The 13118-nt window shown below is 50.9% G+C and overlaps 1 protein-coding gene across 5 annotated transcripts in view; it reads right to left on the bottom strand.

Annotated features, from left to right (window-relative positions):
- YAP1 (Yes1 associated transcriptional regulator) overlaps nt 1–13118 on the bottom strand; it is a 67369-nt gene that overhangs the window by 52316 nt on the left and 1935 nt on the right. For 2 of the 5 annotated variants that reach the window (XM_069759195.1, XM_069759196.1), the window contains exon 1: nt 12471–12830. The exons of 1 other annotated variant lie outside the window; for it this stretch is intronic. In XM_069759195.1, coding sequence (XP_069615296.1) covers nt 12471–12698 — 228 coding nt within the window. In that variant the 5' untranslated portion in view covers nt 12699–12830. Of the gene's footprint in view, nt 1–12470; nt 12881–13118 lie in introns of those variants that run through there. 2 more of the 5 variants (XM_069759193.1, XM_069759194.1) reach the window with 2 other exon arrangements.

Here is a 13118-nt window from a genome sequence, read left to right as displayed (position 1 = left end):
TTTGATTGGATGGGTGAAATATGCTAATTTATTGAGACAGGTTTTTTGGGTTATCAGGAGTTGTATGCTAAAATCATCAGTATTAAAACAATAAAAGACCTGACAAATTTCAGTTGGTGGATAATGAATCTATAATATATGAAAGTTTAATTGTAATCATTACATTATGGTAAATAATGAAATTTAACACTATATGCTAATTTTTTGAGAAGGACCTGTAGTATATTGCCCAGCTACATAGTATATTGCCCAGTCACATAGTATATTGCCCAGCTACATAGTATATTGCCCAGACCATGAAGACCAAAGGAGACCGCCAAACACCATGAAGACCAAGGAGACCGCCAAACACAATGAAGACCAAGGAGACCAAACACCATGAAGACCAAGGAGACCGCCAAACACCATGAAGACCAAGGAGATCTCCAAATATGTCAGGTACCAAGTTGTTGAGAAGTACGTCAGCACCATCAAATCTATTATCAACAAATGGAAAGAACATGGAACCACACCAAACCTGCCAAGAGAGGGCCGCCCATCAAAACTCTCAGCCCAGGCAAGGAGAGGCAGCACAGAGACCAAAGGTAACCCTGAAGGAGCTGCAGAGTTCCCAAGCAGAGCCTGCAGTGTCTGTCCATAAAGGTACCGTTACACTAAACGACTTACCAACGATCACGACCAGCGATACGACCTGGCCGTGATCGTTGGTAAGTCGTTGTGTGGTCGCTGGGGAGCTGTCACACAGACAGTTCTCTCCAGCGACCAACGATCAGGGGAAAGACTTCGGCATCGTTGAAACTGTCTTCAACGATGCCGAAGTCCCCGGGTAACCAGGGTAAACATCGGGTTACTAAGTGCAGGGCCGCGCTTACTAACCCAATATTTACCCTGGTTACCATTGTAAAAGTAAAAAAAAAAAAAAACAGTACATACTCACATTCCGATGTCTGTCACGTCCCCCGCCGTCAGCTTCCCTGCACTGACTGTGTCAGCGCCGGCCGTAAAGCAGAGCACAGCGCTGTGCTCTGCTTTACGGCAGGTGCTGACAGTCAGTGCAGGGAAGCTGACGGCGGGGGACGTGACAGACATCGGAATGTGAGTATGTAGTGTTTTTTTTTTTTTTTACTTTTACAATGGTAACCAGGGTAAATATTGGGTTACTAAGCGCGGCCCTGCACTTAGTAACCCGATGTTTACCCTGGTTACCCGTGAACACATCGCTGGATCGGCGTCACACACGCCGATCTAGCGATGACAGCGGGTGATCAGCGACCAAAAAAAAAGGTCCTGATCATTCCCAGCGACCAACGATCTCCCAGCAGGGGCCTGATCGTTGGTCGCTGTCACACATAACGAGATTGTTAGCGGGATCGTTGCTACGTCACAAAAAACATGACGTTGCAACGATATCGTTAACGAAATCGTTATGTGTGAAGGTACCTTAAGACACAAGTAGCCGTACACTCCACAGAGGTGGCCTTTATGGAAGCGTGGCCATAAAAAAGCCTTTACGTATACACAAAAATTGTAAGGCTCGTGATTAGGGATGAGCTAAAACCTTCGGCTCCCTCCTTATCCAAATAGCTATAGCGCTTACCGAATATCTGCATCGCTCCCGATAATCAGCTGTTCGGCTCCGCAGCTGCATGTGTTGTGGCTGTGTGATCACAACACTTGCATGGAGAGCCTGTTTGTTGGGCTTTCTATGCATGTGTTGTGCCTGTCACACAGCCGCAACACACGCAGCTGCAGAGCCAAACAGATGATTATCGGGAGCGATGCAGATATTCGGTAAGCGCTATAGCTATTTGGATAAGGAGGGAGCCGAAGCTATTCGCTCATCCTCATCATGATTCCTTTGTCAAAAAAACATATGAGAGATTTCCCAAATGCATGGAGGAAGGTGCTGTGGTCAGATGAGACTAAAACTGAACCTTTTGGTCACCAAGATAAACACTACGTCTGGTGTCAAACCAGCACAGCTCATCACCCCAAGAACACCATCCCCACAGTGAGACATGGAGGTGGCAGCATTATGTTGTGGAGAGGATTTTCGGCAGCAGGGACAGGGAAAATGATCCAAGTTGAGGGGAAGATGAATGGTGCGAAATACAGGGATATTCAAGAGCAAAACCTGTTTCAGTCTGTCAGTGCTTTGAGACTGGGATGGAGGTTCACCTTCCAACAAGAGAACGACCCAAAGCATACTGCTAAACAACACTCGAGTGGTTTAAGGGGAAAATGTGAATGTTTTGGACTGGCCTATTCAAAGCCCAGATCTTTATTCAATTGAGAATCTGTGGTCAGACTTGAAGATTGCTGTTCACCAGAAGAACCTAACCTGAAGGAGCTGGAGCAGCTGTTACTTGGGCAATGGGCAAAGATCCCAGTGACAAGTTGTGAAAAGCTAAAAGAAGCTTATCCAAAGGGACTTGGAGCTGTAATTGCCCCAAAAGGAGGCTCTACAAAGTACTGACTTTAGGGGGGTGAATAGTTATGCACACTGAAGTTTTGTTATTTTGTCCTATTTGTTGTTTGCTTCACAATAAAAAGAAAACCAAAATGTGCAGTTGTGGGCTTATTCTTCACATGAACGGATGCAAACCCTCAAAAAAAAAAAAAAACGGTGAAATTCCAGGTTGCCAAGAGGGTGAATACGGTACTTTCTCAAGCCACAGTAGAATGTATTTTGATGCAGATCTGGATTTTAGTCTGAATGTGGAGCGGAAACCTAGAACGTGTGACTGTATCTGTGGCGAAATGTGCTGAGTAAATATCGGAGTTAGATTTGGCGCAGATCTCATCCCACATTGCAAAGAACGAACTCCACAACATCAGGTTAGAAGATCTGTAACGTGTCTGCCACGTGTGAACATGTTCAAAAATAACCAAAAGCAGAGTTTTATTATTTAATATCTTTAAATTATTTCATTATTTCACCAATTACTCCAGACTTTATGAACACAAGACGCGGTGGATAGAAGGCTCCTTTATACCAGCACTCACATCTGTCAGTCCCATGTAATCACCATATACAACTGTTTATAAAGTAGTCATCATGGGCCAAAGTGAGAGATTAGTAGCCATTGCTGGGCCTCTTATTTCAGCTGATCTGCAGTAACAAGCACCGTGTGCCGCCATCTTACTAGCCCCCATAAGGTCTCATTCAGATGTCTCATTATCTAACGATTATTGACCCATAGACTTGCATTGACAGTCCAAACCCAGGATCAAAATCACAAACATCTCCACAATATTCTGCGAAAAATCATGGACCTGTGAATGGTCTCACAGACTATCATAGGCACCAGTGCCATCCATGAAAACCACAGATAGCACTCGTACGAGAAAAGCTGGAGGTCTGAATGAGGCCTATGGCAAGGTGCAGACGAGTGTATATTCGCTCATCCGATTAAGCACTCTGATCAAATTCTCTAGGATGAGTAGAAGATGGAGAAAAAACGTCTCCATCTTCTCCATTGTGTCAGTCAGTGGAAATCCGACTGCACTCCGATGGCATCTGAGTGCAGCCCAATGATTTCTATGAACTCAGTGACTTACATAGCCAAGTGTTATCTGAATTGGATCAAACTCAAGTGTGCTGCGATATCTTCCTCAGACAGACTATCCAAAAAAATAAAAAAATACCCAAAATGTACACGGCCCCACAGAATAAAACTGATCCCAGTGCGGCCTGATGTTATCACATTGAACTCGGACCGAAAATATGGTCGTTTGCACAAGCCCCAAGGCTGATTAAAAGGACCCCCCATTCACTGAATAGTGGAGGGCTCACACTTGAATACTGTGCGGACCCCGTATCTACATAACACAGCACAGTATTAAGGGGGTAGGAAGGGTGAGCTGCCAGAAGAATGGATCAATCACTAGGAATTGGCTAAAAGAGGCTCAAAAAGATGGAACATGTGCACAGCAAGTCGTTTTTACATCGCAGCGCATATGTGCAATTCTTTTCGGGGTTTTTTTTTTTTTTTAAAGAGCATCTGCCTGAAAAAAAAGACATTGTGGGCACATACCCCAAAAGGTAAAATGTAGGCTTTTATCAATGAGAAACGACAGTAAACCATCTGCCCCGTTAATCAAAACTTATATACAATAGTGTATATATAAAAAAAAAAAATAAAAAAAAAAAAAGAAGTGACCCCGTTCTCATCCAGGAGAGTGGGTCCATCTTCTCACTTTTCATCCGTGTACAATCCGTTTTTTTGCTGAGCAGCTATTAACCTTTTACAGGACCATTTAGTTTCCTATGGCACAGAATTGTAATGTATCCGTAAAAAAAATAAATAAATTAAAAAAAATCAGATATCGTTCCGTATACTGATGGTCCATATAGCATCCGATTTTTTTTCTCGCACTGTCTGAATACAAATGATAAAAATAAATTCCGCAGATCTGCACGACCTCGCTGAATAACACCGGTGTGGTTTTTGAGCACACTGCACCCCACCGATTATTCGCCCCTATGCCCGGTCTTCTATTGCGACGATTCACATCCAGAAGGCGGACGGAGAGTCGCCACATTTCTTTTTTTGCTGTTTAGTATCCGTCTGAAACGAACCTTTTCCCACTTTCAAGCAGCGACGGTCTCTGATCTCAGAAAGTTTGATATTCTAAATTAGAATTTTAAAAAAATCCAGCAGCTTCCAACTTCCGAACAATAAAGCTGGAAGTTCTGCCATTACGGAAAGTGTGAATAGTTATGGAAATGTCCTGCGGTAGATGAAAGTTGTATTTATCCAGGAGAAGGAGCATTAACAAGCGCTGGGTGTGATGACAAATCACTGCTTGGCTTTTGTAGCACTGATCCTGGGTGGCCGAGGAAAAGTTCTGTGCGATGATCAACTAGAAGGGGGGCTGGGGGGGGGGGGACGTTCCCTCCTCCATCCACAGCCCCCCAGTGTACAAATCTACAGGCGGCCTCCAATGCTGAGCACAGATGCAGCAGAGAGGAGTTTGTCATTCGTCTCAATTTTAGAAAATGGGGAAATACGGTTTGTTGGGGTTTTTTTTTTTGCAATAAGCAAATCTTAGTTATCAGGATGCACAAAGAAAACGGTTAAATGACAAACTCGGCTCTGCTACATCCATATTCCTGCATTTATTTTGGTGTCATGGCTGCAGCCTCGCACTTCCCTTCCAGTCCTGGAAACATTCCTATACTTCCATCTTCTTTTAAATGGCCGCCCCTCCTCCTGGACGTGTTCCCTCCTGCGTTCCACCCAGGGGCCAACAATGGGAAAACCAGCAGCCAGCCTTGTGCAGAACAATCCGTAGGAGGTTTTTTTTTTTAATCACTGTCATTTCCCTTGGAAAAGATACAAAGTAACAAAAAACATTTATCCTGTGATATAAGAGAGCGCAACAATAAATATTTAGTATTTGGTAACAATGTATCATTTCCCATCTGTACACTGGAACCTGTGAACTTTAATTAAAGGGCCAGCGTCAGGGCCAGCGATAAATGAGCACAAAACGAGACCGATCGGATGGATCTGAGTGGTAATGGCTGGGTATAAAGCTCCATTCATACTTTATTCCCCGAGTGTGGTCCAAACCGCAGCAATTTTTTTCATGCGTGGGATTAGAAAGAAAAAATAAAAATAAATGTTTCTCCACCTTCTCCTATGTGACAGTGAATGACAATCGGGCGGCACTGGGATGTCACTTGTCTGATTTTTTTTAGACTTGCATTGACAATTCTGATCCAACATGAATCAGATATTCCGCAGACCACTCGCTCCCCGAAAGATCACGGACAAGTGAATGGCCCTACAGGCACGACGGCTATCCTGTCGCTCTCACCAGCAGTACCGAAGAATCCTGACCGTGTGTGCACAGCTCACTGTCAGGTTTCAGACGTCTACAGACTTATCAGAAGGCAGGACAACCCCTTTAAGCCAATCGTTCTGCGTCAAAAGACAGGACAACCCCTTTAAGCCAATCGTTCTGCGTCAAAAGACAGGACAACCCCTTTAAGCCAATCGTTCTGCATCAGACAGGACAACCCCTTTAAGTCAATCATTCTGCGTCAAAAGACAGGACAACCCCTTTAAGTCAATCGTTCTGCATCAGAAGACAGGACAACCCCTTTAAGCCAATCGTTCTGCATCAGACAGGACAACCCCTTTAAGCCAATCATTCTGCGTCAAAAGACAGGACAACCCCTTTAAGCCAATCGTTCTGCATCAGACAGGACAACCCCTTTAAGCCAATCATTCTGCGTCAAAAGACAGGACAACCCCTTTAAGTCAATCGTTCTGCATCAGAAGACAGGACAACCCCTTTAAGCCAATCGTTCTGCATCGGAAGACAGGACAACCCCTTTAAGACAATCGTTCTGTGCACATATATCCTCTTTATCGAGATCATATTGTGATTACACAGGACGTGATGTGTCGATGATGAGCAACATCCTAATGTCGTCATGAACAATCCAATTGTTGGGCCCTTGGTGCAATTTGTACACAAGCAGATTACTGGCTCGTCTAAACTGGCATTTAAAGGGAGTGAGTCAGCGCAAACTGACAATATGAACTAAGTACACCCGCCTCGTTTCATGAAGAGTGGTGTTGCCAGTCTTAATAAAGGGGGAGGCTGGAGAAGGATGCGCTTAATTCATTTCGAGAGGCACATGACCCTCAATGAATTATGAGCATCTTATAAATGGCGTGCGCCTCGTCCAAAAATGTTGCGCAAGATGGTGCAAATTTTCATGAATTTAACAGGCAGGCTTATGCCAACTTTGGCACAGCTGGCACAGAAAGCTCCAAAAGTCACAATTTTTGAGCAACTTCCAAGCTGCAAAATAAAAATTGGTGCAAATACTTTTATGACTACCCTACACCAAAAAAGAACCTTTAGTGCAGCCTCTGCTGAAACAAAACTTTAATCACATATGATAATTAGGGCAGGATACTAGGCGCACCCCGAGTGTGGCCAAGAGGCTCGGCGCACCCCGAGTGTGGCCAAGAGGCTCGGCGCACCCCGAGTGTGGCCAAGAAGCTCGGCGCACCCCTCTGCCCCCTGGTTTTGATTGCCCTTTTTATCAATGGTAGTCAACAGCGCTGGCTTGCTTGAGCGTTCCTCTGCTTGCTACAGGCAACCCAGCGCTTTTAATCGGGCATGCAAATCCAGTGGGCGGAATGGTGCACTAAGCCTTTCGGCTACACCCAGGGTGCACCAAGCACCCCAACTGGCATATTTGGTTAAACTTCAAATTCTGCAGAACTGAGATAGCGATTTCCACGCTGAAAGGTGCAATTAATATACATCATATCCCCTACAAGGATATTGGCTTCGTTTACACTGCCAGTTTGGTCTTAAACCCTTAAGTAGTAGTAACGTCGTCTTACAGCAGAAACGTAGGGCGCAGCCAAACGGGATCCATTATAAAGATAACCTGGCAGTGCAGACCTGTGGTCGGGAAATGGCCGAGCTTTTAGGACATTTTACCCAGACAAGGATCAACATTTTCGGCAAGAATTGACCTGTGCTGAGGAATTGGACCTCACGGAGGGTTGTGTCCTCGGCAATGCAAAGGGAAACGTTCAGCTCAGACCCATGTGGACGCTCCGCTATGTCGGCGGCACCTGTACCAGGTCAGGCAAAGCTGGAAATGTTGGTGCCAACGGCCGACTACGGTAAGTCTTTCCTGGAGGAATGAAGGAGACTGTGATGGATGTCAGATCCTGACCCTTCTGTTCTCCCAGCGATGCCGTCACTCACATTCCCACCAGGTATCAAGGACTGACACTGGCGCAATAAGCATGGCGCCAGTCAGAGGGTCCCGCTAACGTGGTGCCGGTAAGTAGTCCGTTCCGTTATTCAGTGACTGTGACAGTCAATAGTGGAGCAGCTTGTGATATTTCTATGGACGGGTCACTGGGTGACAGCAATGCCGACACTATCGGAGGCGGACCCCATAAGCTGCAGTGAGACCCCCTAGGGTCCATTCACAAGGGGCAGATCGGATGCAAACTTTACACAACTGCAAAATACAGACTGAACTGCGCAGATTGTCCTGTGCTGCGGATCCACGACAGAATGCTCTGCAGAAATCGGCTCTGCTCCGGGATTTGTTCTCCATCCATTCCCTGCCGGGGTTTCCTTACTGCTTCCGTTTTTTCCACTATCGACAAAGTATAAAACGCAGATTGCTCTGCACCAACAGGAGGTTCCCTACAATCATCTCCAGGAACATTTCCTAGAACGGCTCCTGAGCCCTGATGTCAAAAATAAGAACCTGTAAGTAAGTAAGTGCCCCCTCCCAGAGTGTAATAACCTGCTATTTATAGGAGTGGGGTCATCTCACCCAGCCGGGGGCCCCTGGGGGGGGGGGGAGGGTGTGACTGCCAACTGCGCACCCCTATACTCATCACCCCGAGAAGGTCCCACAGATCAACTATCAGACAGAGGCACCAATGCATGTTAGGATTCATGTATTATATTTATAGAAATATAATAAAAAAAAAAAAATTATATATATATATATATATATATATATATATATATTTATATTAATTTTTATTTATATAGCGCCAACATATTCCACAGCACTTTACAATATATATATCTATCTATTGCTGAGGAATATGCTGATACTATATAAATAAAGCTTTATTATTTATAATAATATGTGACGGAGGAGGACAGGAATGCAGAAATCAGTGCATTTTACTATCACATTTTTTAGTTCCTCTATTTGGGCATTTTCTCATTTTATAGACACACGAGTTCCCATTCCTTGCCCTCCCTGGCACACCGACCCCTCTCCGGCTCCAGCAGAGCCTGCTCGCCCAATTCAGGATTGCACGGAAAAGAGAGAATACAAACAAGTTCTACACACGAAATATGGTAGAAAAAAAGGGGGCAGAATCCAGCAGTGAAGGGGTTACACCTTCAAGGCTGAGCGGAGAGAAAGATCAGAGGCAACTGGAGAACAACCATATAAAGCTATTAATAAATGACTTCCAGATCCCCATTACTGCACAGCCCCTCCCCCATCACTGCACAGCCCCTCCCCTCCCCCACCGGCCGCCTCTGGCTACAAAGTTGGGAAGAAAAAAAAGTTGAACTGACCCCAGAGAAAGGCAGAGATTGCACAGCAGGGGCCACGGAGACCACCCCAGGAATATTATAGATATACACACAACTATATATAATATATATCTGCTATGAAACTACCAGTCCTGCTAAATTTGCTGCCAGTGGATTCTGGGACTTATAGTTCCACAACAACCAGATAGATACAAGAAACTTCCAAATATTTACACTTAATGCAACAAGTACTCAAAAAGTAACACAAACTAGATGATGGGGGGCATCCAGCACTGGAGGGGGTGGGAGGATAGGAGGGGGCATCCATCACTGGGGAGTGAGATGGGGGGGGGAAGCCATGGGAGGGGGAAGAGATGGGGGAGGGGGAGAAGAGATGGGGGGGGGGGGGAGAAGAGATGGGGGGGAGAAGAGATGGGGGGGAGAAGAGATGGGGGGGAGAAGAGATGGGGGGGGAGAGAGATGGGGAGGGGGGGAGAGATGGGGAGGGGGGGAGAGATGGGGAGGGGGGAGAGATGGGGAGGGGGGGAGAGATGGGGAGGGGGGGAGAGATGGGGAGGGGGGAGAGATGGGGAGGGGGGAGAGATGGGGAGGGGGGGAGAGATGGGGAGGGGGGGAGAGATGGGGAGGGGGGGAGGAGATGGGGAGGGGGGAGGAGATGGGGGGGAGAAGAGATGGGGGGGAGAAGAGATGGGGGGAGAAGAGATGGGGGGAGAAGAGATGGGGGGAGAAGAGATGGGGGGGAGAAGAGATGGGGGGGAGAAGAGATGGGGGGGAGAAGAGATGGGGGGGAGAAGAGATGGGGGGGAGAAGAGATGGGGGGGAGAAGAGATGGGGGGGAGAAGAGATGGGGGGGAGAAGAGATGGGGGGAGAAGAGATGGGGGGGGAAAGATGGTGGGGAGAAGAGATGGGGGGAGAAGAGATGGGGGGAGAAGAGATGGGGGGAGAAGAGATGGGGGGAGAAGAGATGGGGGGAGAAGAGATGGGGGGAGAAGAGATGGGGGGAGAAGAGATGGGGGGAGAAGAGATGGGGGGAGAAGAGATGGGGGGGAGAAGAGATGGGGGGGAGAAGAGATGGGGGGGAGAAGAGATGGGGGGGAGAAGAGATGGGGGGGAGAAGAGATGGGGGGGAGAAGAGATGGGGGGGAGAAGAGATGGGGGGGAGAAGAGATGGGGGGGAGAAGAGATGGGGGGGAGAAGAGATGGGGGGGAGAAGAGATGGGGAGGGAGAAGAGATGGGGAGGGGAGGAGAGATGGGGAGGGGAGGAGAGATGGGGAGGTGGGGAGAGATGAGGGGGGAGGAGATGGGGGGGGGAGAAGAGATGGGGGGGAGAAGAGATGGGGGGGAGAAGAGATGGGGAGGGAGAAGAGATGGGGAGGGAGAAGAGATGGGGAGGGGAGGAGAGATGGGGAGGGGGGGAGAGATGAGGGGGGAGGAGATGGGGGGGGGGAGAAGAGATGGGGGGGAGAAGAGATGGGGGGAGAAGAGATGGGGGGGAGAAGAGATGGGGAGGGAGAAGAGATGGGGAGGGGAGGAGAGATGGGGAGGGGGGGAGAGATGAGGGGGGAGGAGATGGGGGGGGGAGAAGAGATGGGGGGGGAGAAGAGATGGGGGGGAGAAGAGATGGGGGGGAGAAGAGATGGGGGGGAGAAGAGATGGGGGGGAGAAGAGATGGGGAGGGAGAAGAGATGGGGAGGGAGAAGAGATGGGGAGGGGAGGAGAGATGGGGAGGGGAGGAGAGATGGGGAGGGGGGGAGAGATGAGGGGGGAGGAGATGGGGGGGGGAGAAGAGATGGGGGGAGAAGAGATGGGGGGGAGAAGAGATGGGGGGAGAAGAGATGGGGGGAGAAGAGATGGGGGGGAGAAGAGATGGCGGGGGAGAAGAGATGGGGGGGAGAAGAGATGGCGGGGGAGAAGAGATGGGGGGGAGAAGAGATGGGGGGGAGAAGAGATGGGGGGGGAGAAGAGATGGGGGGGAGAAGAGATGGGGGGGAGAAGAGATGGGGGGGAGAAGAGATGGGGGGGAGAAGAGATGGGGGGGAGAAGAGATGGGGGGGAGAAGAGATGGGGGGGAGAAGAGATGGGGGGAGAAGAGATGCGGGGGAGAAGAGATGGCGGGGGAGAAGAGATGGCGGGGGAGAAGAGATGGCGGGGGAGAAGAGATGGCGGGGGAGAAGAGATGGCGGGGGAGAAGAGATGGCGGGGGAGAAGAGATGGCGGGGGAGAAGAGATGGGGGGGGAGAAGAGATGGGGGGGAGAAGAGATGGGGGGGAGAAGAGATGGGGGGGAGAAGAGATTGGGGGGGAGAAGAGATTGGGGGGGAGAGAGATGGCGAGGGGGAGAGATGGGGAGAGATGGGGAGGGATGGGGAGAGATGGGGAGGGATGGGGAGGGATGGGGAGAGATGGGGAGGGGGGGTTAGAAGTGAGGAGGGGCATCCAGCACGGGGGGGGGGGGGGGGGTAAGGGGGCATCCAGCACTGGGAGGGGAGAAAGTGAGGGATGAGGGGGCAGTGATTACTCGGGGGGGGGGGGGGCTAGTGATTACTCGGGGGGGGGGGCAGTGATTGCTCGGGGGGGGGGCAGTGATTGCTCGGGGGGGGCAGTGATTGCTCGGGGGGGGGCAGTGATTGCTCGGGGGGGGCAGTGATTACTCGGGGGGGGGGGCAGTGATTACTCGGGGGGGGCAGTGATTACTCGGGGGGGGCAGTGATTACTCGGGGGGGGGGGCAGCGATTGCTCGGGGGGGGCAGTGATTGCTTGGGGGGGGGCAGTGATTACTCGGGGGGGGGCAGTGATTGCTCGGGGGGGGCAGTGATTACTCGGGGGGGGCAGTGATTACTCGGGGGGGGCAGTGATTGCTCGGGGGGGGCAGTGATTGCTCGGGGGGGGGGGGCAGTGATTACTCGGGGGGGGGGGGGGCAGTGATTGCCCGGGGGGGGGCAGTGATTGCTCGGGGGGGGGGGGGGCAGTGATTACTCGGGGGGGGGGGCAGTGATTGCCCGGGGGGGGGGGGGCAGTGATTGCTCGGGGGGGGGGGGCAGTGATTACTCGGGGGGGGGGGCAGTGATTGCCCGGGGGGGGGGGCAGTGATTGCTCGGGGGGGGGGGCAGTGATTGCACGGGGGGGGGGGGGCAGTGATTGCTCGGGGGGGGGGGGCAGTGATTGCTCGGGGGGGGGGGGCAGTGATTGCTCGGGGGGGGGGGGGCAGTGATTGCTCGGGGGGGGGCAGTGATTGCTCGGGGGGGGGGGGGGGGGGGGGGGAACATCTCGGACCCCAGTACAGCAGGGCTCAGTGTGCACAGGGAGGACCGTGGGGGGACATTAACCCTGCAGTAGCAGCAGCAGGCACAGCCCCCTTGGATCCCGGCGCCCCCCGCACGGCCAGTACCTGCCGGGAGTGGGACTTGGGCTCCGGCTGCTTGAAGAAGGAGTCCGGCAGCTTCCTCATCCTCATGGGCAGGGTCTGGGGCACGTTGGCGGTTTTGGGGTTCATGACGGCATTGAAGAGCGCCTCCAGATCGGTCTCCGAGTCCCCCCGTACGTGCACGATCTGGTGTCCGGCCGGAGGCGGCTGCGGGGCGGACGAGGCGTTCTGCTGCTGGGCTCCGGTGTCCATGATGGCGGCGGCGGGGGTGAGAGTGGGGCGCTGCGGCGGTACAGGGGGCTCACACTCCGCGCATGTCCCGGGCCCCGCTCCGTCCGCTCGGCTCCAACTACCAGAAAACTTTCCTCACATCCCGCTGGGACCGCAAAACTTTTCCCCTGGACACGTGATCCACCACAGGCCACGCCCACCGTAGGGATAAGTCTTTGACGAAGGGCGGAGACTCTTCCAGTAACCACGCCCCTCACGCTCCTGTGGGAGCAGCAGAGCCGACAAGTGCCGGTGACCGGGAAGCTGCCGGTGGGCGGCGGGAGCTCCGCATTACACATATACCGGACACCCGATTTAACCTCTTTTTTTTGTTGTTGCATTTGTGTTTTTATCCTTCCTCCTTTTCTTCCAGGAGCCGTAACTTTTTTACTTTTTCAAGCT

The sequence above is a fragment of the Ranitomeya imitator genome, chromosome 3 (assembly GCF_032444005.1).
Source record: "Ranitomeya imitator isolate aRanImi1 chromosome 3, aRanImi1.pri, whole genome shotgun sequence".
Taxonomy (NCBI): Eukaryota; Metazoa; Chordata; class Amphibia; order Anura; family Dendrobatidae; genus Ranitomeya; species Ranitomeya imitator.
This window is presented reverse-complemented; position numbering and strand designations above follow the sequence as displayed.